General features: G+C 29.0%; 1 protein-coding gene across 1 annotated transcript in view; it reads right to left on the reverse strand.

Moving 5' to 3' along the window:
- Positions 1 to 249: 249 nt before the first annotated feature.
- LOC117171767 (semaphorin-1A-like) overlaps positions 250 to 25,850 on the reverse strand; it is a 470,590-nt gene continuing 444,989 nt past the window's right edge. Inside the window, 6 exon segments of the mRNA XM_033359372.1 lie at positions 250 to 2,369; positions 7,315 to 7,458; positions 8,851 to 9,135; positions 9,256 to 9,354; positions 11,512 to 11,594; positions 11,681 to 12,029. Of these exon segments, the coding sequence (XP_033215263.1) occupies positions 1,195 to 2,369; positions 7,315 to 7,458; positions 8,851 to 9,135; positions 9,256 to 9,354; positions 11,512 to 11,594; positions 11,681 to 12,029 (2,135 nt within the window). The 3' untranslated portion in view covers positions 250 to 1,194.

Below are 25,850 nucleotides of genomic sequence, written 5' to 3' on the forward strand. Positions count from 1 at the left end.
ATTACCAACCTCTTTTTTCTATTGAACAAAATTTTTTTTTGAACCATAGAACTTTTTTTGTAAATCAAATATCGAACTCAAAATTTCAGGAGAGCATTAGAAGACATTATCCTACGTTTATGTACTGCATTTGAATCGAAATTTGGCAAAAAATTTCAGAAATAATTTTTTTTTTTTAATTCCGATTCAAATGCAGTACATAAACGTAGAATAATGTCTTCTTATTCTCTCCTCAAATTTTGAGTTCGGTATTTCATTTACCAAAAAAGTTCTATGGTTCACAAAAAAATTTTGTTCAATGGAAAAAAGAGGTTGGTAATGTAGGAATCCCACTGTGTCGCATGCCCTTAACAAAAAGGAGGATAACTGAGGTATTTCAAGAATGAAAAATGTTCATTTTCAATAGGCACCGAATTTCAATTCTCGAGAATTTTAGAACCCTCTCTCGGTTTCAAAATCCAAGCCCTTCAAAGCAAAGAATCATACGCAATGAAATTTCACAAAATAATTAACATTTGTTTAATTAACAACGTCATTGATCTTAAAAGTCTGAATCTGCAAAATTCAATGAATTTACAGAATTGAAAAGGCACAATATTGTACCAGTCAATTAATGATTAAAAAATAATTTTAGATTTAATATTGAATTTCAGGACCCTGAAATATAGGTTATTATTGCTAAATTTTTCTCCTGATAAAAAATCTTTTTGGTCTGAGGGCTTGGATTCCAAAATTAAAGCATTGACCATAAACGATCCAGGCGAATGTAAAATTCTAAAATTTTTCTTGAACAAAAACATAATACATCAAAAAGAAGGGTCGCTCTTTCTCTTGCATTTAGAATATCAAAATTTGGTTTAAAAAATAGTCTAAATATTTTAGATAACAAACGTCTTTCGTGATTTTTACTATCTGAAAAATTTTTAATGAACAACATAGATAATTCTGATCGCATTTACCTGCTCATCCACCACGCTTTCCATCTCAAGCGAATAGAAAACACATTCCTACTTCTTTTTCCGGCGAAAAAAATCCAAGTACCTAGTTACAACACACTCCAATTTTCAACATTTCCCAAACTTGATTAAAAAGTCCGAATTTTTTCGCCGGAGTTGAAAGCCTACAACAAATTTCATATCTTAGAAGACTGATTTACAATTTTTAAGGCTGAAGAGAAGATGATTTCACCAAAGACTAAGACGTACAGTCTCTCAAATCATACTTGTCTTTCCACGTGCTTTCTCTGAGCTCCCTCTTCAAAATGAAGATATCTTCATTAGTCACCTCCTCACAATGAGCTGAATTTTGCGGATACAAGCTTAAACACGCTTGTGGATCAGCATTATGAGAACGTGGTGCTGCATGCACAACATTTCTATACCCACTGGGTGGTTTCATAAAATCCAAACTTTCCTGCAGACGTGTATTGTTGGGATAAAATTGACGACTGTCCTTGCCGTCACCTTGCGCCACGTACATGATCATATCGTTGAAATTGGGAAGAAACTGGGGGTTGAAAAGCGAGAGGGACTTCTTGCTGACTCGACTGGGGTCGTGGGTGGGCACCATGTAGTGCTCACGCATTTCTCGAAATTCCGGCTGTTCGAGTGCGACGCTCCGCGAGGGACTTTCTTCATAAAAGTCCAGCAGTTCCAGCTTCTGGTTCGAGTAATTTCGGGCCGTGTCGTCAGCGACGGAGCGATTTAGCTTGGAATATATTTCCTGAGAGAGACCGCCCTCTTTACACTTGCGCCTCAAGCTGGCTTTGTATTGTTGCTGATAGGCAATTTGACCCATTTGCAGGTGCATCGAATCCAGGTTGACCTCGGAACTGTAACCTTTGTTGAGTGAAGGTTCGACTTCAGCACTGGCGTAGAGGTTGTTTTCTGAACTGCTTCCAGAGATGGTGCATGGTGTCAGATTGTTCCTGGACCTGAGCTTCTCGGATTCCCCGTCGTATTGGTCGTAGGGGTTTTCGGAATGCGACATGTCGGAGGAACTGGAACCCTCTGGGTCGGGGGGCAAGCCTCAGACGGCTTGTCGTCTTCTGTATCATATATACGTTTTCTTGACCTTCTGCATAGGCTTGTTCTCCGCAGACGAATTGGCATTTTTCCCGTTGGGATTTTTAGGGGGGACGTTCAGAACGAGGTTTATGGACTTGTTGTTGTAACCGGGTGACTCGGTGTTTTCCGTGAGGCGATTCAATTGCTGCCTCTGCTCAGGAGGATCGGGATAGGGTGCGCTCCGCAACCTTTGCGAAAACCAGAACCCCGATGCAAACCCCGCTATGAGGGAAAAGAAGCAGGTTCCTATCAAAGCTCCGGTTAAGGTGTGTGCGGAATACACAACTGGAGTTACTACCACACCTGGAACATAGAAAATTATGGTTCGAAAGGGCTACTTTCTTGTGGAAGATTTTGTGCTTGGAAAATAGGACTTTTGTCTATTATTGAGACTAATTTTCTACATTTATCTACTTTGTTGCGATCTTTGTTGTATATTGTTGTACTTCATGGCAGTTTTATTATTTGACAAGATATTATTATGTCTAAAAATTAATTCGGTGCTTTTACTTTGATGCTATGTGAATATCGGTCAAACTTAAATTTTTTGTCCGAGTCTTAAAATTTAAAACACAATCTAATAGGTGGTGGCCCTGCGGACTCAACCTCAACAATAATCATTAGTGAATATAATTGCGTCCGACAAGAAGCATTTGAGATAATGATCAAATCATTTAGGTGTCTCAGCTGCATTTTTTCAGTTGGACATTGGAATGCAAAAATAATGCAGTGTGTCGCCAATGTTCCCTGTCGGACATCATTAATAAACGAATGATAATAATAAACTAATGATTTTTGAAGTTAATCCGCAGAGCCGCGACCTATTATATTGTGTTTTAAGAGTTAAGTTTCGTCCTTTATTACCTTAGGGACCTTTGTGGACCTAATATTTACAGGTTTTGCATTAAAGCTCTGGAACTGAAACTTTTTTTGTCTTTAAGAAATTATTGTATCTTAATATTATATAATTGAAACGTAAAATTTGTTTTGTAATACCAATCACTTGCACAGTTGAACATATAAAATTATCCCCTGGCAGTACTTTGAATAATTTATAATCCTAAGTTGAAAAAGAATAATTTTTTGATTGTAAAAATGGTAAATTCTTGTAAAATATTAAAAATACAATAAAATACAAAATTACACAACAACAAAATATAAAAAGTACCAAACTTGTTTAAATAATAGAAAAACGTAATATTTCCTGTCATTTTGTAATTTTTTGTATTTACTTGTACTTTCGTATAGAAATGGTTGTAGTTGTTCGTGGTCATTTGTAAAAAAAATCATAAGGGAGTGGAAGATAAATTTCTTTTTAAATTAATTTTTGAAAATTAGGATTTTAAGGGCAGAAAATAATGGTCTATTATTTTCATGAAGTCCACTAGTTAGTAACATTTAAAAGGCCCAGTTATTTTGAAGAATGTACAAATTTTTTTTACACTTTTCACCTTTTTCTTTCGATTTTTATCGAGTAGTGTTATTTAAAAGAAAATTTTAGAACAAAAAGAAGCATATTTTAAAGGAGCGAAAACGTTCAAATTAATGAAATCGTTTTAGCTGGAGGAATTTTTTTCTCATTTGTGGGTTCACATCCGAAAAAAGTTAATAAAAATTTTTCTTGAAATCGGTCAACATATTTTCTTCTCTTTTTTTATTTAAAATTCTAAATTTTGACAATTTAAATCAATTTGTCTATTAGATTAAAATTACGGGTTATTTTGAATATTTACCTTTTTTACTAGTGAACAGTAATAAAAAATTCTAAAATCAAGAAAAAGTGTTTTGCCTATTTTAGAATTTGTTTAAAATGTTCAAAAAACATGTTTTTTTTTTAAATTAAGTTATGCACATTGAATTATGCACACTTTTTTGGTATAAAATTAAATGTCAATCCTGAAATTTCTTCTGCCTAAATCAAAGAAACGTTCATTAAAATATTCCAAAATCACAAAAAAAATACAAGATCAGAAAATTTCTAGATGTCTGCTCACAATTTTTTCCCCTTCAGCTCATTCGATTAATTTGAGCATTTTCACATTTTTTATCTAAAGCAAATTTTACACAGTTCATTATATGAAATTTGCATTTTACGCTATGTTCTAAAACAGCCAACACAGCGCTACAAATTTGGAACTACTCTGGGTAGTAATTTAAATTTAAATCAAAAATTTCCTCATTAATATTTCTCTAAATTTGTGAAAAGTCTCGATTTGAATTTTGAAGAAATCAAGTTGAACAAGTGCAAAGAAAGCGTTTAAACATTAATTTCAAGAATCGTAAAAATTTGAATAAATTTAAAATAGATTTTTCTTTAAATACTAAAATACACTTTTATGAAAATTATAAAACATTTCACAGCTATGATTATGAAAGAATATTCCAGGTAAAATTTTATTTTAGTTCAAAGTGAACAAAATAAATGTAATATCAAAAAAATAGTATTTTTTATTTCCTACATTCCATTGTATTAGTAGCACGTATCAGTAAAACATTAACCACACATTACAAAGGCAAATTAGCAACAAAACAATAAATAGAGAGAAAAATTTTAGCAGTATTTTCTATACGAATATGGTTCCAATGATGAATGAAACTGATACCTTTCACCGTAATGCTTGAATATGATAATATTTAAACAGTATAAGCGAGCGAAGCTGAATATGCAAATACGATCGATAAATCCACAACACAAATGCTTCATTATAAAATCAATTATGGTTTTGAACAATATTCAAAGTTAAATATATGTAAAGCAGACTGCAAACTCTAATGGCGAGATTAAATTTGAAATAAGCGGAAGTCAGGCCTCGGATCCACTTCAGATATAAAAAATAGTGTAAACGGTGTCAACAATTTGAAAAAAATAGTGTCAAAATAGTCATAAAATTTGTCAGGTATTAAAATTATGTATAGTCCGAATTAAAAAGTGTATTTTTTATAAGAATTTATCTTTTGTGGTTAAAAATGTTATTATTATTTGGTACAAAATTGAACTATTTTGTTGAAAACTAGTCTTTTTGGCAGAAAATATATTTTTTGATTAAAAATGAAACTGCCTAGGTAAAAAATTAATATCTTTCGGTTAAGAATTAACTTTCTTCTTGAAAATCTAAACTTTTTTGTAAAAAACTTAACAATTTGGTAGAAAATTTAACTTATTTGGTTAAAAGAGCAACTGTTTGGTTCAAAATTAATCTGTTTTAGTTGAAGTTTTGAGTACTTTGTTGAACATTCGTTTTTGTTGATTTTAGCCAACTAGTTTTTATTATTAATTACATTTTTTTAAAGCAATCAACCATTACATTTTTCGTCAAAAATACATCGTTTTAGGTTGAAAATTTGAATTCTCGGGTCAAAAAATCAACTGATTTGTAGGAAATTAGTCTTTCTGTATTGAAAATTCAACAATTTGGCAGTAAATTTAACTATTTTGTACCAAATTCGTTTTTGAAATTGAAAATTAATTTTCTAGAATGTAAATTTATCTACTCCTTTTTTTGTTAAAAAGTGATATTCTTTAGTTTGAAAATTCAGCTAAAAAGACTAAAATTACATCCATTGTTCAAAATATTTAGTTGGAAATTTATATAATTTAAAACAAAATCAATCTTTCCTCTTGAAAATTAAACTATTTGGTTAAGAGTGCAACGATTTGGTTAATAATTAATCAATTTTGGTCATTAAGTCAACTATTTTGTGGAAAGAATTTCATTTCTTCATTAAAATATCAACTATGACCATTTTTTTGTTGAGAATTAATTTTTTTTTCGTCGAAAATTCAACTATTTTGTTAAAAATTCAACAATTTTGTTAAAAAGTCATACCTCTTCGTTATTAATGAACTATTTTAACATTTATCTTTTTGTTTGAAAATTCATATCTTTATGTATTAGTCTTTTGATCTTTATTGGTTAAATTGTAACTGGCTGGTTAAAAACCAATAATATGTTTCGGTTCAAAATTCACTTTTTTGTTGGAAATTTAGATGTATGGTAGAAGACTCGTATTTTTCGCTCAAAAATTTAACTATCTAGTAGAAAATGCAAGCGATTTGGCTCAAAATGTATGTATTTTGTTGAAAATTCGTCTTTTTGGCAGAAAATCTATTTTTTAATTGAAAATGGAACTGCCTAGGTAAAAAATTACTATCTTTCGGTTAAAAATTAACTTTCTTCTTGAAAAACTAAACTTTTTTGTAGAAAACTTAAAAATTTGGTAGAAAATTTAACTTATTTGGTTAAAAATGCAACTGTTTGGTTAAAAATGAATCTGTTTTAGTTGAAGTCTTGAGTAATTTGTTGAAAATTCGCTTTTTTTGTTATAGCCAACTGGTTTTTATTATTAATTAAAATCTTTTTTTTTTTTTTGAAAAACCAACCATTACAATTTTTTTCATAATTTATCGTTTTAGGTTGACAATTTCAGTATTTAGTTGAAACTTTAAATACGTTTTTTTTGTTGAAAAATTTTTTTGTTTCCATTCTTGAAAATATTTAGTTGAAAATTTATATAATTGGTTAAAAGTGCAACGGTTTGGTTAACAATTAATCAATTTTGGTTATTAAGTCAACTATTTTTTTGAAAGAATTTTATTTCTTGGTTAAAATATCAACTATGACAATTTTCTTGTTGAGAATTCATCTTTTTCATCCAAAACTCAACTACTTGGTTAAGAAATAATGACATTAGCGGACAATTGAGAGAAAATAGTTTCTTTGGTATAATTTTTTTAATATTAGCAAAATGGAGTAATCACTCAAAAATAGTGTCAAATAGTCTGTACAGTGTATGGATTCCGATGCTTGAAAAGTGCAAAAAAAAAAAGATTTTGTAACGTCTCACATTATTTTTACTCTAAATATTTTGAAAAATCTCGATTTCACTCGCTTATTTTTTCAATTTAATTGCAATCAAAGATTATTCTTAATAAAGTTTGATGAATTGAATATCTTCCTTTATATTATATTGAATAATTTTGTATTTTAATTTTTCTGTCTACTGGTCCAAACAATATTTATTAGAATATTGATTGGACCAGTAGACAGAAAATTAACATAAAAAATTATTGATTAATTTTACCCAGTCAAGAACCTTAACATCAAAAATAAATTAAATTATATTTCTTGAAATTAGTTTTTGTTAAATTTTAAATATTTCTACCTACTTAATATTAATATTTAATAAAAATATAACTAGTATCAGTTGAAAAAATTGTGGAAAAAGGTAGGGAGACACAAATTATTACCTTGTGGCTCATTAGCTCTTGGTTGCGTACGACTGTATTGATTGTCTCGATCCAGCTCGATAACAATTTCATTGTCTCGTTCGTCGGGCTGCTCTCCACGCCCAATTCGGGGCGGAATCGCTGGTGGTACGGATTTCGCCATTTCTGAAGCAATATTCGCTAATTGACAGGGACGCCCAGTTCACACATATTTCAGAGAGATGATAGCAAAAGCAAAAGTTCGCCAAAGCAGAACTCACAGACGCGAATTTTAAACAAGCGTGCAGATTAGAAACAAATGTACGTATTGTATTTCCGAATATTCGGAAATGGAAGCGCAAAAAATGGAAATGCCAGAAAAATTGGATGAAAACTCAACACCTTGTTAGCCTGTTTTTCTTATTAGCAAATATAATTGTTTGCAGGGTCAGTTTTTATATTTAAAAAGCTCAGGTTTCTTGGAAGTTTTATGCAAAAAAGCAAACGGAAACCAACGAGTAGATAGAATTTTTTGTATTGTAAATGCAGCATTGATAAAATAGAGAGTCAGAGTTGCGAAAAGGATGCAGATAAAGGAAACAAAAATGAAAAAGTTTATTTTTGTAGAGAGTAGGAGGCTGCTGGTTCCACTCGTCGATTCCTACCTTACCGACATCGAGATCGTTTGACAGCTTAAGTGGTCCGTGTCTGTGCTAACTTTATAGTATGTTTCGTTTATGCGAAATTTGTTTCTCATAATAGGGAAGTTTACCAGCCGCTAGGTAGCGAAAATTCTGATTGGATAAATGCACAATTTAAACTAAAGAAATGAATTTTCAACTAAAAAAGATAAATTTTTAACCAACAATTGAAGAGTTACATTCTCAACCAAAAAGACGAATTTGTCAACAAAAGAAGATTGATTTTCTACTAAAAAGACAAATTTAAACCAAAAAGAAAAATGAAATTTCAACAAAATGGTTGAATTTCTAACTAAAAAGATTTTTTAGTCAAAGAAAAAAAAATTCAACCAAATTTTCAAGCCAAAAAAACGAATTATCTGCAGAAAAAAGCACAGTTGAATTTCCCATTTGAAATTACAACATTTGCCACTTTTTGTCATAGAAAAATAGAAAACTTTGGAGAATTGTACTTCGTAACGTTCTATCAGTAGATGATAATTTTATATTTGTAAAATTCAGAACTAAAGAAAAACTCACCAGTAACTAAAATATTGAATTTTTTTCAGCTGAATGACTTGTGTTTTTACTTTATTTTATGAATAAACTATAAATTTTTATTATTAATTTGAATAACAAAAGCAATTTTTGACTAAAGCTGCTAGCGCTATCTATCGGCATGTAAACTCGCCTATTGCAGTTTTTACGTCATCAAGAACTTTCTCGATGTCGGTAAGGTAGGAATCCAAGATTAGAACCACCTGCCCTTCCATTGTAGAAAATAATTTAGAAGATACGGATCAATTTCAAAATTGAGATTTTTAAAATTGAACAGTTTCTTCTGAAAATAGGTAAATGTCAAGGAATTCCAGATAAAGAATTTGAAAATGCTTCTTACCAGGTTCGTATCCGCATCCTTTGTGTTTACCATTTGCGATATCTTGGAAGAGCGTTTTCTCTGCATCGTTGACGTGCAGTTTCGTTGGCACGGCTACGCAGAGATTTGTGGTTGCGTCCCAGGCGCAATGGGGATCTTGTAGAGCAACACAAGCCGTACAGGAATTGGCAGTAGGGGAATCACAGTGATGTAAGGGAATGGCTCGAATTTCTGAGTCGGCAACCACAACTAATTTACTGGCCTCTCCCGCTAGGTGAACGACCTGCAGGTCTTTCACAGCTTCACCTTTAGGAAAAAAAGATTTTTTTTATCCAGGAGTGAAGCGACTATGAAGATATTTGAATTTTCTCGAAGAAGAGAGACTCTTACTTGAAAAGGAAAGTATTTATTTAAATAGATTCTCACCATATTTGAGCACTTGGACGTCACTGATGATATTTTCACCAGGACTACTTCGAGAGTCGGGCGCTTTTGTATTCAAAGCCTTCAATACTCTGCCGTCGTCTGAAAGAAAATGAGAAATTTAGCTTTTGGAATCAATGTGCGATAAATATTGAAAAAATCATTAACGGACTTCAGAGCCCCAAATGCTCTCAAAGCTTCCCCTGTTTTAAGAGTTTCGTGAATTATAGGGAAATACATTATTTGAAATAAAATAAATGTAGATAACATATATCTAAGATTTCAAGTCGAAATATTTTGCATTATCAACAAAATAGTTTTAATTTTCAAACAGAAAAGATGAATTTTTTATAATGGAGTCAAATTTTCGACAACAAAAATTAATTTAAAACCAAATAGTTGAACTTCCCTAAAAGACGAATTTTTAACGAAGAAAGAATTTTAATTTCAAAAAGAAAAAAATGCAACCAAATAGTTGCATTTTAAAGAAAATAGCTAAATCCTTAACCAAAACAGATTTATTTTCAAGCAAACAGTAACATGTACGACGAAATATTTGAACTTTTAGGAAAAAGTGGCGATTTTTTAAATAAAAGTTGATTCTTTTAACCAAATAGTTGAATTTTCAACCAAGCAAGATTTTTCAGAAAAAAAAGAATAAAAAACTGCAATCAAATGGATGAATTTTTTACAAAATAGTTTAACCTTCGACGAAAACAGATTAATTTTTAACTAAAAAGTTGCATTTTCAAACCAAAAAGATCAGGTTTTAACCCAAAAAGACGATTTTTAAACAAAAAAGTGAATCTTAAAAAATAGATAAATTTTCATTAAAAAATGTGAATTTCGAATGAAAGAGATCAATTTTCTATCAAAACCGCGAATTTCCTAGCAAAATATTGAATGTTCAATCAAGGAGGTCGATTTTCTATCGAAAACGCGAATTTTAAACCAAATGGTTAACTTTTCAATCCAAAATATGAATTTCAAAAAAGTTAATATTCAAGAAAGTAGCAAAATTGTCTATAAAAATAGTTGAACTTTCAACACAAAGAGAAAAATTTTTAATCAAAGTGATTAGTTTTCTTCCAAAAAGAAGAATTTCAACAAAGTGTTTAATTAAAAAACAGCATTTCAAAGAAAAAATTGAATTTGCAACCAAAGACATAAATATTTTTAAAAAAATTGAATTTTAACAAAGCAGTGAAACATTCAACCAGGCAGTTGAATTTTCAACCCCAAAAATATAAATTTTCAACAAAAAAGTTATTTTTTTACCAAATAGTCAAATGTTTAAAAAAATAGTAAAATCCTTGAACAAAATGATTAATTTTCATCCAAACAGTTGCATTTTCAAACAAAAAAGATTGAATTTCTACCAAAGGAGATAAATATTTAACAAAAAAGTTAATTTTATATCAAAATATTTGAATTTTTAACACAAAAAGATGAATTTTTCACCCAAAAAAGACGATTTTTCAACGAAACAATGGAATTTTCAACCAAACGGAGAGTAATTAAATTATAAGTTCGAAATTAAATTAAAAAAAAAGAATTTATAAAAAAGCAGGTGCATTTTCAACCAAAGGGATGAAGCATCTACCAAAATAGATGAATTAAAAAAACCTAGTTTTCTACAAAACAGAAATATTTTCAACCTAAAAATATGAATTTTTAATCAAAAAGTTATTTTTCTACGAAATAGGTGAGTTTGAACCAAAAAAGTGAATTTTCTATCAAAATAGATGAATTTTTAACACAAAAAAGGTGAATGTTCAACCAAGGAGATTTAATTTTCGGCCAAAAATGACGAATTTGCTACCAATGAAATGTATCTTCTACCAAACATTTTTTTTTATCAACGCAGTTATACTTTTACCTAAGTAATTGAATTTTCAACAAATAAAGATGAATTCTTAACGAAAAATGTAATAGTCGAATTTTTTAAGAAAAATAATTTCTTCTACCAAAATATGATTTTTTTAAGTTGAATTTTTAACAAAATATAATTTTGAACCAAAGAGATAAATTCTGAACTAAAAATATAATGCTTCGTTTTTCAACCAAAAATATTAAATCTTTAACAAAAAGCAGTTGTATTTTTTAAATTAAATTCTATCAATTAATTTTGCACTTAGGCAAAAAAGAAACGAAAAAGGGAAAGTTTCTTGAAAATAGCAAAAAGGAATTCTTTAAAAAAAGGGACAAAATTAAGGAGTGGGGTAAAGTATGTGAAGTCTGTATTGAGTTTTTTCCTACCAGTTCCAATATAAAGTACGTCGTAAGCTTTTCCGTCGAGGGCTTTGACTTGTGGATCGACTGCCACTTTAGTGAATCTGTAACTGAAATAAAGTACAGAAATGAATTTCAAGAGTCTATATTTGTTTTAGATTGAAAAAATGGAAAAATTAAGAAATGAGCGCCTTACTTGAAGGTGACTTTTGATATGACAGGTAGAGCAAAGAAAGATTGAACAGCATCGTCCATGAGAGGATGAGATTTGACAAAGTTGACAGTGACATCCGGAAGTGTCCTCGAGTCGTTGACGCAAGCTCCAGGTCTTGGTTCAGGGACTTTTTCTGGAAGTACCCTTAACCAATTGCTATTGATAGTTTCCTGCTCCTTGAAAGCTCCTTGGAAGACCTCAAGCACGTTTCTCATGGCGAATGCACAAACGGCAGAACCACCAATGGAATTGACAGGAGTCGTGAACACTCCGTAAATTAATTGTGTGTGCTCGCCAGCGTATACCCCTTCGGTCACGTCGCTCGTTGACTCTGAAATCAGAAAGAAAAAATTCTCTTTTTTAATCTACGATTACAGTTTTAATATTATTTTTTATCTCCAGGACTGACTTAAATTAATGTATTTAAAAATGAGCCAAAGTAGGCCTCATATCGTCTCGAAACACGTCTTCAGTCTCGTCTTGAATCCAGTCTTTAATCGCGCCTCGAATCTCGTCTTAAATCGCCCCACGAATTCGAATCAGAATGTGCCTCAAAAATTAGTTAACTTTACAATCAAAGAAATGCATTTTCAACCAAAAATATTAATTTTTAGTCAATTAATTTTCTAACACAAAAGTGTAATTTTTAATAAAATGCATGTTTTTATCATGAAATAGTTGATTTTTCAACTAGAAAGATACATTTTTAACCAAAAATACAAAATTTTCAACAAAACAGATGAATTTTCAACTAAGAAAGATAAACTTAACTCGCCTATAATCGCACCTCAAATTTCGTCTCATTATAATTTAATACAATTGAATCGATACAAACCATTCAAAATGCAGCTTTTAGAATTATAAGAAAATTTACAAGCGAAATAAAATTAATCTTAGAATTATCTACCTGAAAAGGTAAAATTTAACAAAAAATATATTTTTTAACCCCGAACGATGAATTTGAAACCAAATAGCTATGTTGCAAAAAAAAAATTGTCAACCAAATTTTTGCATTCACCACCAAGTAGTAAATCTTAAAATAGAAGGAGATAAATTTTAGACAAAATATTTGAGTTTTTAACCGGACAGTTACATTTTTGAGCCGAAAATATGAGTGTTTGAAGAAAAAATTGAATTTTCAAAAAAAAATTTTCAACTAAAAACATCACTTTTTTACCACAAAAGATGAATTTTCAATCAAAATAGACGAATATTCTATTCAAGAAGGCAAATGCTCAACCCAAAGCTTAATTTTTGACAAAAAAAAAAACTTTTTTCAGAAGATAATTGAATTTTGAACCAAGTATTTGAATTTTCAAACAATAAAAATGGTTTTTAAACGAAATGGTCCAATGTTTAAACAAAAATGATTAAAATCCAACCAAACAGTTGCATCCACAACCATATAGTCAAACTTTTAATAAAAAAGACTATAAAAAAAGTAATATGTTGGCTTTTCTTACACCACAAATGTTTTTATATTTTTTTTAACAAAGGTTGTTTTATTATGTACTGCTATTAAAATAAAACTGACCTTTATTTTATTAACTTTAAGGTCTTTTATTAAAAATTGAACAAAATTTCCGTTCTGGAAAAATTCCTGGTCATTTCCCGGGTTTTCAGTTCACTGGCCACCCTGGAATTATTTCCGTAAAAAGAGTCATTATGATGGCAATAAAAAAAAAAATAGTTTCTAGTTATTTTCATTTGCTCGAAAAAAAAGGTTTCATGTGGTTTATTAAATTGACTAAAATAGATTGCAATCTCCTGGTACTTGTGAATGAATGACTGCATATCGAAAGCGATCAAATTTGAAATTGAACAATGTTAAAATTAATTTGAATTGCAAACCTCAAAAAACGAAAATCAAAGCAAAAGGTAAGATTTTTCGATTTTAATAGAAATTGTAAAGTGGAACAGTTTTTAATTGAGCAGTTTATTTTAACTTTGAAGTTATCAGAATTAAACGAAAATAAATTTCCAGGGTGGAAAATTGTAAGTATTTGAACAATTTCACGTTGAAACGTTTCAGTTTGACTCATTTTGAAAATTTCAAATCTTTTAAACTTACACCTTATCATTTTTTTTTACTTTTTCACTTGCTTCCAATTCAAAGTCCCAAAAAGGGATTGTTAAAAGTTGTGAATCTTGTATGAAATACAAATTTTTTGTTATGAAAAATTTGTGTTTCTAATGATTTTTTATTCAAAAATACCACTTTTAGGTGCAAAACACCAGCGTTATCTAAACTTGCAAAAAATCATTTGCGACAATGCGAACTAACATAACAGAACATTGTTCAAATTTGTCAATCTCATTCGAAATCTAATCATTTATGTTTAAAATAACAGATTTCCTTTGAAAAATGTTAACATAACTTTGGACTGTTAAGAAATTGCAAATATTATTAGAAATATTACAATGATTTTCGTTTTAAAATACCAAAAAACGTGTAAAACGATAACACAACCTAAACATATTAAAAATTAAAAATAAAACTATAATATAAACTTTAATTTGCGAAAAGAAGTAACTAAGGCAGCCTGAAAATGTTTAAACTTCTAAGTTTTATTATTAAAAAAATCAATGAATTTACATTTAATGATTTTTTGTTAAAAAATACAAAGTTCAAATGAAAAACACCAACATTACCGAAAGTGGTTAACAATTGAAAATATTCTTTGAAATATAATACATTGATTTAGAATTTATTATATTTTAAATGATTAAAAATTTTTGAAATATGCGTAAAAATTGTTTTTAAACTCCGATTTCTTGTAAAAAGCGTTAATATAACTTGAGAATGTTATAAAATTGCAATTCTTATTCGAACGATGTTTTTTGTTTTAAAATACCAGTTTTTGACGTAAAACGCTAACATAATCTAAAATTATTAACATTTGTTCATCTTCTTGGAAAATATTTTTTTTATTGAGAATGCCAATTTCTAACGAAAAATACTAACATGATCCAAAATTGTTATCATATTCTATATCTTAGTTTGAATTATAATAATAAATATGAATCTTCTTTGAAACCTAATGATTTTTGTTGAAATAACGCTAAACTGTTGAAACATTTTTCATCTTTGAAATCTAAAAATTCCTGATTAGAAATACCCATTTCCAATGTAAAAAACTAATATAACCTACAATTCTTGAAAATGGGGAATCTTCAGGAACAAAATCTAAACATTTTAGACGTATGAAGTCTTCTTCGACATTTAATGAATTCATATTAAAATTATTTGAAAAAATACTAATATCCATTTAGAATAATTTTTTAGATAATTCGGGAGTTGTAATCGAACCGCACGAGTGTTTAAAAAGCACAAATTTTTCTTAATTCGCATAAGGTTTTCTGAATTTTCTTCCTATTAAAAAGGATTATTTGTAGATTTAATTTTTTTAAATTTAAAATTTACGATGCAAAACAACTTCAAGTGATAACACGCCAATCATATTATCAACAATGATTGCGAGATTTTCGAGATATATCGTTACACAACTTTTTTAGATACATTATTGTACTAACAAAATTTTAATTATTTTTAAAATAGATATTAGAATCGTTGAAAATCTCCTAGGAATTTGTAAACTCGATACGATGCTGCGCTGACTAACTGTAACTGTAACGAATTAATTTTTCTCTGATATAACGGTAGTAGTAACAAATCGATTTCTCTCCAGCTGAACAAATTAAAAAATTAGTTTAAATTACGAAACAAACTCGATGCTTAATGCAGGCTCGAGTTTAGAATTGGGAGTTCAATTATCATGCGCTATAAGGTAAATAATCGTCTGCGCTAGAAATACAAAAGTGGGAACTCGGATACAAAATTGATTGTTAGCTGTGACAGTCTATCGCTGGCTGCGATAGCTAACTTATTGCTCTAGTTTTCAGCAAACGGCGCACAACATTAATCTCGAGTTTCTTGCTGTTTGTTCGGTTGGGACTTGTAATTCAGATTTTCGAGACAAAGATGGATGTGAGACTTCGTTATTTTGCATGCGTGCAAGAAGTAAGAAGCAGCTCGCTCTAAAATCTAAACTTTCTCAACTTTGGTCTCATCCATTATTTCCTCAGATTTTACAGACCAAAAATGCTTGAAAAAATAGAGGAAATATAATGACTTTCAAGAAAATAGGGGAATAATATAGAGGAATAAATTCTTTTAAATCAAATAAATGTACATAGATACAAAAATTGATTAATTTTCTACCAAAGGGGATAAATTAACAACCAAATAGTTAAATTATCAAACCAAAAAGAGGTATTTTTTAAAAGACCGTTCAATTTTAAAGAACAAAGATGCATATTCATCCAAGCAGTCAAATTTTTAAACTAAAAACATACACAAAATTAACAGCAACCAGCAAAGATGCATATTTAACAAAATAGTTGAATTTCTAAGCCAAAAGAACTAATTTTTAGAAGGCAAATGAATTTTGAACGAACAAATTTCTGTTCAACCAAGAAAATTGAATTTTGCATTAAAAAAGATGAATTTTCTGCCATGAAAGATGAACTTTCAATCCAAAAGGATTGAAATTCAACAAAGCAGTTGGATTTACGACTAAAACAGATGGCTTTAACAAAATAGTGGAATTTTCAACAAACCTGAAAAGGATTAAATTTTGATAAAAAATAGTCAGATTTCCTTAATTTTCTTTTTTAAATTATAAATTACTTTACAAGATGAGAATAGAAAAGATATCTTATTAAAGGTTCTGACTGTACGAAGTATAATATATTGAATTAACATGTTTTGTAATAAACCAATTTTCTTTTTTTCTTTCTCATGTCCCTGCACCAGACAAGAAAATAAAGAGGAAAATATTTACTTTATTTTCTTTCAGAGGAAAAGTATTACAGTCTCGAAAGGAAAAAAGAGGAGAAAAATGAGCAAGTTTAAAAATCGAGTCGTTTCGTCCTTCATTTCTTGAGCTAGAACTTATACACCGATTTTTTATGTATCCGTCGTTGAGACTTTTCAAAGGCGAGTGCCTTTTTTCATGTCTCTGGAAATCTTCGATATCTACCGGAACTTTGGAAAAGTTTCTCAAATTGATGCAGCTGGAGTTTTCATTGAATGACTCGCTTTAATGCTTTTCAGTTTAGCTATAATGATTGACTTGATTTCAGGAAGAGGATGAGTTGAAGTTAATAACTTAATTTAGACTCGCTGTATTAATCACCCGAGCAAGACTAATTTTACCATCTTCAAAGAGAAATTCAGAATATTGGTTTGTGGCCACCAGTGACGTAAGTTTCGAGTATGTCAACTTCTTGAAGATGCTCATGTGTTTATCTTCAGAATCGATCTCATGATCTTGCTGATCTCATGATCGCCTTGGAGAGTTTTAATTTTGTCAAATCAATTTTGTCCTTCAGGGTAAACAAAAGTATTAATTTTAGCCTGTTTACAGGGTGGACAAAAAACTTAATTTTCAAAAGGTCCTGAAATTTTCAACAACTTTTTTTATAAACAGAACAAAACAATCTAACCTAAAAATTTAATATTTTCAACCCAAAAAATTTTTTGTTACCATAAAAGATGAATTTTGACAACAAAGATGTCTTTCTAAGAAAAAATTTTTTTATTAAACAAATTGTTGAATTTCCAATCAATAAAAATTATTTTCAACCAAATGGTCGAATTTTCAAGGTCAACAAAAAAACAGTTGCATTTTTAACCGAATAATTGAATTTGTCGATGCCAATAGAATTTTCAACAAAAAAGGATGAATTTTCCAGCAAAGAAGACAATTTTTCTGCCCAAATAGACGAATGTTACTTAAATCTTCTACTTAGAAAGATGAATTTTCAAGCTGCAAGGCTGCATTTTTATCCCAATAGAAAAAGATTAATTCCGAAAGAAAAATGTAATAGTTGATATTTTAACAACCACAATAACTAACAATTTTCAACAAAACAGTTAAATTTCCAAACTTTAATTTAAATAATTAAAGTTAATTTTAATTAATTTAAATTAATTTAAATTAATTTAAATTAATTTAAATTAAATTAAATTATTTTAAATTAAAAAAAAAAAATTTTTTTAATTTTTTAAAATTTTAATTTAATTAATTTCAGTTAATTTTCCAAGAGGACGAATTTTTTGTTTAAACAGACGAATATGCAATAAAATAGTTGACTTTTTGACTAAAAAGATAATTTTGTAAATATTACCTACATTTTCAACAAAATAATTTAATTTTTAATTTAATAATGGAATGTTCCACCTAAAAAAAATGCGTAATCAACCAAATAGATGAATTTTCAAATAAAAGGTACATTTTTTAAGAAAGAGCTGAATGTTCAACAAAATAATTAAATTATCGACAAAGTATTTGATTTTTTAACCAAATAGTTTGATTTTAAACCCATAAAGATGCATTCTCAACAGAAAATGTAAAAGTGGATATTTCAAACAAAAAAGATAAAATTTCTACTGAAAGGGGTGGAATTTAAAATACAAAAGACGAATTTTTACCCCAGAAGGTTAATTTTCTACAAGACGAGACGAAGTTTCACACAAATAGTTGCAATTTTAATTAAAAAAGATAAATTTCCAACCAAAAAGGGAAAAGTTAAATTTACGTTAAAAATATCAATTTTCAACAAAATAGGAAAATTTTCATATAAGAGGTTAATTTTACACAAATAACGATTTTTTAACCAAAAAAGAAAAAAAGTTAACCCAAATTGCTGAACTTTCAAGCCAAAGAACGAGTTTTCTGTAAGACATATGAATTTTCAACATAAAAGTTAACTTTTGAAATGAACATTTTTTAATTAAAAAAAACGGATTTTCGACAAAAAAAAAACAAGATTTTTCAGTCCAAAAAGAAAAAACCTAAATAACTGAATTTTTAATTAAAATAAAATAAATCAATTTTCAACAAAATAATTTAACTTTCAACCAAAGAGATGACTTTTTACCAAAATAGAATGAAAATTTAAATAAGATTTTGAAATTAAAAATTAATTATTTCAAAATTCCTGAATTTTCCTGGCCAATAAAATTCTCTGACTTTTCCCTGATTTCCAGGTTTTTCCAGACCTACGGATATCCTGGTTTATCATTTTAATAAATTAGAGTTTCCGAGGTATTTTTAAGTCTTCATTTCCTCACGGACAGTTTACTTTCACATGGTAGATTAATTTCTTGCCACGGATAATTAAATTTCATATGGAAGATTAATTTTTCAAAAGAAGGCTCGTAAATCCGAGATAATGTTCTAATTACTCAAGAGCGGTAATTCGCAATTATAAAAACGTGCATAGCAACTCAACCAGGGATTTTTTATACCGTTCTGCGGTCACAATCAGAGATTTAATCAGAGTAATTTATATTTTCGTTAGAGATCATTTTATTTGTTCATTTCAAATTATAAATACAAAAAAAATTAATAATGTATAAAATGATCTTTGCGAGGAAAAAGCATGTTTAATTCAAAAAGAATAAAAGTAATCCTTAAGTCAATGTAGTTGCCTGGAAATTTGTTAATTGCTGTAATTTTGCATCTAGTGGCTGGAGAGGGTTTTTCTTTCTGGCTTGAGAACGGACTTGGAAAGAAGTGCAGAGGGTAACTGAAGTATCTCTCGAAAGGAGGTGAATTTCTTGTAGCGCCATTCAAACTTTCTTGACGTCGTTTCTCGACGCGATAATTAACTTTTAATTACTTTTCGCACACAGTGGCAAGGTCTGCAGATATTTTAGGAGGACTGCAGCAAACCAGATGCTCACGTAAGGAGAAATTAAAGAATTGTTCCTTTGGCAATTAGTTAATTTAAATGCTTGCCTTTTCATTTTTCACTCTATTCCATATTCAATTTTCAGATTTAATTCTCATAAGCGATATCAGAAAGTTAATTACTTGGAAATTTCTTATATAAAAGCTGAGACACATTTCATTTAAATCAAGAACAGTAATCCCAAACCTAAGACTTCTTATTAGTTAGAAAAAAAAACATAACGAAAGGTTTTTCCTTTTTGAACAAATTGTGGAGGTTTCTAAGTTACAGAATTGAAATTTTAATTAGAATTTAAAAATTTTTTAAGTAGGGTGGTTTCATTCTATCCGCTTTGATGATCCTGATTTTTTTGGGTATATTTTTGCGTAGTTTAAAATTCAAATATTTTGAAATCACGTACATTTTTTTAAACTGGATTCCTCAAATAGTTGTACAATTTCAAATTGATATCTCTCCAAATCGAATAATTATAAAATCGACTATTAAAATGTTTGCAAGAGAAATTTGTCTTATAGATTTTTGTAAATTTAAAATTGGTAAATTAATAGTTTTCATAGTCAGTCTAAAACTCGAAGGGTTTAAAAATGAATACCAATTTTTAAGGATAATTAAAGTTCGAAAAATTGAAAGTGAAGTTTAAACGATGGCGCACTTTTAAAATGAAAACTGAGAAAGTGGAAAAATTAAAAGTAGACAGCTTTAGATTTAAAAATGTATAAGATTCAATAATTAGTTAGCTTTCAAGAACATAAATTAAATACTTAAATATGCAGAATTATACAATTTGAAATGTAAGGTAACCATACAGAATAAAAAATTATAGATATAAAAAAATAATTTTGAAATTAAAGTTTCAAAGATTTATAAATTCTAAAACTAGGTATTTAAAATTCAATTATTTGTACAATAATTTAAAGTATTCCAACAAGAAACATTGTAAATAAAACGAAACCATTTGAAATTTGAAACGAATGTTCAAAAGAATAGTTAAATTGTCGAACAAAGAGATGAATTTTCAATAAAAAAATGAATTTTGAGCTAATTAGTTTAATTTTTAATAAATTAGTTTATTTTTCAACGAAGCAGTTAAATTTTTAAGCAAAAAAGACGAATTCTGATTAAAAAATATAATAGTTTACATTGCAAAAAAAAGCGTACGTTCAACATGGGGTTAAATTTTCAATTACAAAATATGGCTTTTTAAACAAATAGTTGAATTATCAAAAAAAAAAAAAAATTTAACAAAATATTTGAATTTTTAACCAAATAGTTAAATTTTAAATCTACAGAGATGATTATTATCCAAAAAAGTTTTTTCAACCCAGAAAGATGACTTTTTTTACCAAAAAGGTGATTTTTTAATCGAAAAGAACGAACTTTCTATCCAAAAGAGTTGAATTTCCGACCAAAAGAGCTAAACTGCATATTTTATTAGTTTAACTCTCAAATAAAAAGGTGGAAATTTTCAACCAAAGATGGAATATTTACATTTTTATTTTAAAAAAATCCCTAAACGAAAAAAAGGAAGCGAATTTGCAAAAAAATAATTAAATCTTCAACCAATAAAGCAGTAAAATTTATAACCAAAGAGATCAATTCTAAACCGAAACAACAGACTTTCAAAGTGGAAAATTTAGGAATAATTATTATTTTACCAATAGTTTTTATAACTGAATTTTTTCTTACTGTCGCTTCTTACAATTTTTTAAAATGGTGGTTGAATTTGAATAAACCATGGCTTATTCTTTTCCAATCCTTTGAAATCTTTGGACCCTATAATATCCCATAGTTTTGGAAAACTTGCAATTTCTTCAACAATTTTGCAAACTTTCAAATCATATGAAATCTGACGAATTTTCTTGAAAACTTCCTAAAATCAGTAAAAAATCCCTTGAAATCTGTTGAAATCTCGTAAAATTTATCAAAATTCCTCGAAATGTTTTCAAATAATTAAATCCCTTAAAATTTGTAATTTTAAGATAACAGATGCCATTTTAGCCAATGCAGTAAATAAGTTTAAAGCGATTCTTTGGAATGAAATTTAAGGTCTTTTCCAGGCTTTTCAGGTCAAGAAGTCAAGTTTTTCCAGATCTGTTTTTTTAAAGAATGCAAAACCATAAATAAACAAATTATTATTTTTTTTCGAACATAAGTCGTCTTTGAAATCTTTGAAATCTTTGAAATCTTTGAAATCTGTGTGCGATCTGTGAAACTTTTGAAATATTTTCGAATTCTTTGAAATCTTTTGAGGTACTTCAAATCTTTGTGAAATCTTGAAATTTCTGTGAAATCTTTTGGAATATTTAAAAATTTTTGTAAAATATTTGAAATCTTTGTGAAATTTCTTGAAATTTTTACGAAATCTTTGATTCACGACTTTTTTAAATCTTTGAATTCCTTCCAATCTTTATGAAATGTTCGAAATCTTTGGGAAATTTGTGTGAAATCTTTGAAAGCTTTGTCAAATCTCTTGAAATATTTGTGAAGTTTTTCTTAATTATTTTTTTATAACATTTTTGTTATTCGTTGGAATCATTGAATTATTTAAAATCTTAGTGAAATATTTGCGAATCTTCTCAAATGTTTTGAAAACCTTTGAAATCATTTCAAATCTTCAAATCCTTAAAATCCTTTAGATAGTTTAAATTATTTGAAAGGTTTAAAAGCTTTGTGAAATTATTGCGAAATATTTGAAATTCGGTGCATTTAAAATCTTTAGTTGTGTTTTGTAATCTGGTGTACCTTCAAAAACTAAATGGTAAAACCCTTGAAAATCCGTTTTATGGCCATGGCTCATTCTAACTCTGACACTGAATTAACATTGAAATTTTTAGCTAATACTTTTTATAATTTGTAAGTTAAAAAATGTTTACTTTAACATCCTATATTACCGAAAGCAAAATAAAAAACTGGTAAATTCTGCCAAAAATACCTAGAAATCTCTTTATTTATTCTGTAATAAACAAAAGATAAATTATATCTTGATAAAAAAAACTTTTCAATAGCAAGATTGCTTCTAAACGCGATGCTTCTTTCATAATGGACTCAAAGATTAAAATAACTTTTCGCATTTCAATAAATCCTGCAATTTTTCTTACTTTTTCTCGACTGTTTGTGAGACATTTGTTTTTCTTTTCCAAGACCCAGAGAATGTCCTTCAATCCCGTTTCATTTTACAGAAGTCAATTGAAGTGCAGGAAATTGCTCGTTGTATGTATACCTGGAAGGGTTTCAATCCCAGAAGACATTTTTGGAATAGGCTCTTTGAAGCTGAATTGCTCTCGCTCTAGACTCTAGAGTCTAGACTATAATATAAAAAGGGGGGGGGGGAAGGGACGAGGCGGCACACGTTCAACGTCCAGGAAGAGAAACGGGATCGGAACGATCGAGGGGTAGTTTCGAACTCGGGATTTGGCACGAACGTGGCCCCTTCACCCTAAACCCCAATATTCCGTCATGGAAGGATATGCCGAGCATCTAGACATTCTAGAATCTAGACTGCCAGCTTTTGGCACGTGGCCAGCTACCGTTGAATTCGGATTTTCGGTTCGATGTGCGGCGACAATATTCCACGTTTATATACACCCCCTCGCTTCTGCGCCCCAACCTCAACCTACCCTAAACCCCCTTTCTTTATCCATCGTCGCCATTGTGCACGAATGTGAGGTTCATTTCGCGACACGGGACTCGAGCGATTTATCGAGTGCTGGATGTAAGGAGCTGGATGGATATGCTCTGGGGAACGAGTGAGAAAAGAGAGCTGGGCTCTTTTTTGGGGGGTAAGGGGCAGGGGGCATTAGTTTTCTGGCGACCGAAAAGCTTTTACTGGATGAGAGGGTATCACTAAGAGGTCTACTAGGACCTAGGTAGTTAGACAACAACAGGGCTATTTTTAAATCGAGCCCTGCTGGCTTTCCATTCCACTCGGTGATAGTTTCCTTTTTTAGGGGGTGCCCATGTTTTCCATTGAAAAAAATTGCAATTCCCAAATGCCATCGAGGATTCATTCTACAAATGGTGCTCTGAAAAGGGCACGGATTCTTGCAGTGGATGCGGAATGAGAAATCGTCTATGGCTATGAAAAAGTTCAGGTCGACGATGAAGAATTTTCTGCAAACTTTTCGGGTTGGTTTTGTAGAAGAATTAATTCTGGCAAATGCAGATTGAGTGAAGATAAAGGAAGCTTTTTAACAGCGGAAACAAAAGGATTTTTCCCGAAAATAGGGGAATGAAAGGAGGATACATGGTTTTTAAAAAATTCAGTGTAAAAACCAAACAGAGATGAATTTTAATCAAAAGAGTTAAGATTTCAAGCTAAAAAGTCAAATGTTTTAAAATATCGTTTACTTTGAAACTTGAAAAGATGAATTTTCAACCAAAAAGTTAATTAGCAACCAAGATGCACTTTCAAATCCCATTTTCAAACCAAAAAAAGTAATCTTCTAACAAATAGTTGAATTTTCAACTTTCAAAGATAAATTTTAAATCAAATGTTCGAATTTTTAAACTAAAAAGAATTCATTTAAATCCAAAACAGTTTCATGTTCAACCCATCAGTTGATTTTTCAAGCAAAAAGGTGCATATTTAGAAGATAGTTAAATCTTCAACCAGAAAAGTTGAAAAAAGTGGACCAAAATTTCCACAAAGGTGAATTTTCTATCTAAACAGACGAATTTTCTACTAAAATAGTTGAATTTTTTATATAAAAGTAACTTTCTAACAAAATAGTTAAATTTACAACAAAATAGTTGAATTTTTATCCAAAAAAATTACTTTCAATGAAAAGTAGTTCCATTTTCTTATTGGGGTTTAAATAAGAGAGGGTTAAAATTAACCAAAAAATACGAACTTTCAGCAAAATATATGAATTTTCAGCCACGTAGTTGAATTCTCAGTTCAAAAATTAATTTTCAACAAAATATTTAATTTTCAGTCGAAGACATGAATCTAAAACAAAAATCAATTTTTAATCAAACAGTTTAATTTTCAACCAAAACAAAGATTACTTTTTCACAAAAAAAGAAAAGAATTCGTTAGAACGAAGTTTCTAACAAAAATAGTTGAATTTTTAACTAAAAAAGGTGATTTCCCAATGAAAATGTTAGTATTTGAATTTTCAACTAACTCACCATTCAACCAAGTAGTTAATTTTTCAACCAAAAAATGCGAATTCTTAACGAAAAATCCTTAAATGGAATAGTTAAATTAAAAAAATAATAATAATTTTCAACTAAAATGATGAATCTTTAACTGTAATAGTTATATTTTCTGTTAAAAAAAAATTCATCTAAAAAAACTAATTTTCAAAAAAATAGTTACGTTTTTAAAGAAAATGATGAACTAGAATTATGAATGTTGAACTAGTATTATGAATGTTGAACTAGAATATAATTGAATTTTCAACAAAAAGATGAATGAACAAGTTTTAATCAAAATAGTTTATAGTTGAACTGGAATAGTTACATTGTCAGTGAAAACATTAATTTTCTGCCAAAGAAAAAACAAATTTTCAACAAATCAGCTCATTTTTCAACCAAATAGATAAATCTTTAACCAAAAAATTAATTAAAAAATGTAAATCAACCAATTAATTAAATTTTTATTCTAAAAAATTATAAATTTTGATTGAAAAATACAGTAGTTGATATTTTAACCAAATAATATATTAATTTTGAGTAGAATATTTGCAACTAACAAAGATTTTCCATTCAAGAGAGAGAAAACTGCAAACAAACGGTTTAATTTTTAACTAAGAAGATTGATTTTCTACCAACACGAATGAATTTCTAACGAGATAATTGAAATTTCAAATAAAAACGATCAATTTCCAACCTAAAATAGAATTGTTAAATTTTTAGTTAAAAAAAAAAAATAATGTCCCAGCCACAAAAAAAACGCATTTTGAAAACAAATACTAAATACAGTAATATAAAGCTACTTTTGAAAATGAAGATTTATTGTTCTTCAATTTTATATTGTAATTAAAGAAAAAATCACGATCTCGAAACAATTGCCTGACTTCAAGAAAAAATCCCAGACATTCACAGATTGTTCGAGGGTATTGGGAATGGTTAAACTGCGATACGCCACCTGGTGAAAAAAATGAACTGGAAAAAATAGGCACGATTTTAAAATATGCATTTTAATTTGTGCATAAAAGTGTTTTAACCATTTTTTGATGGAGTTTAAAGTGTTTATTGGATAATAAAAATAAATCTTTATCGGAAACAAAGTGTTCTCTTTATTGTGATTTTCAACAGATTATAAACTTAAATGGACTTATTTTGAATCAAAAATGAACATTAAATATACATTAATATGAAGTTTATTTAAGCTTAAAATGCATCGAAACCCACATGAAATAAAGAAATAATTGTATTTCTTGTAAAA

This window comes from Belonocnema kinseyi, chromosome 4, assembly GCF_010883055.1.
Source record: "Belonocnema kinseyi isolate 2016_QV_RU_SX_M_011 chromosome 4, B_treatae_v1, whole genome shotgun sequence".
In the NCBI taxonomy this organism is placed as follows: domain Eukaryota; kingdom Metazoa; phylum Arthropoda; class Insecta; order Hymenoptera; family Cynipidae; genus Belonocnema; species Belonocnema kinseyi.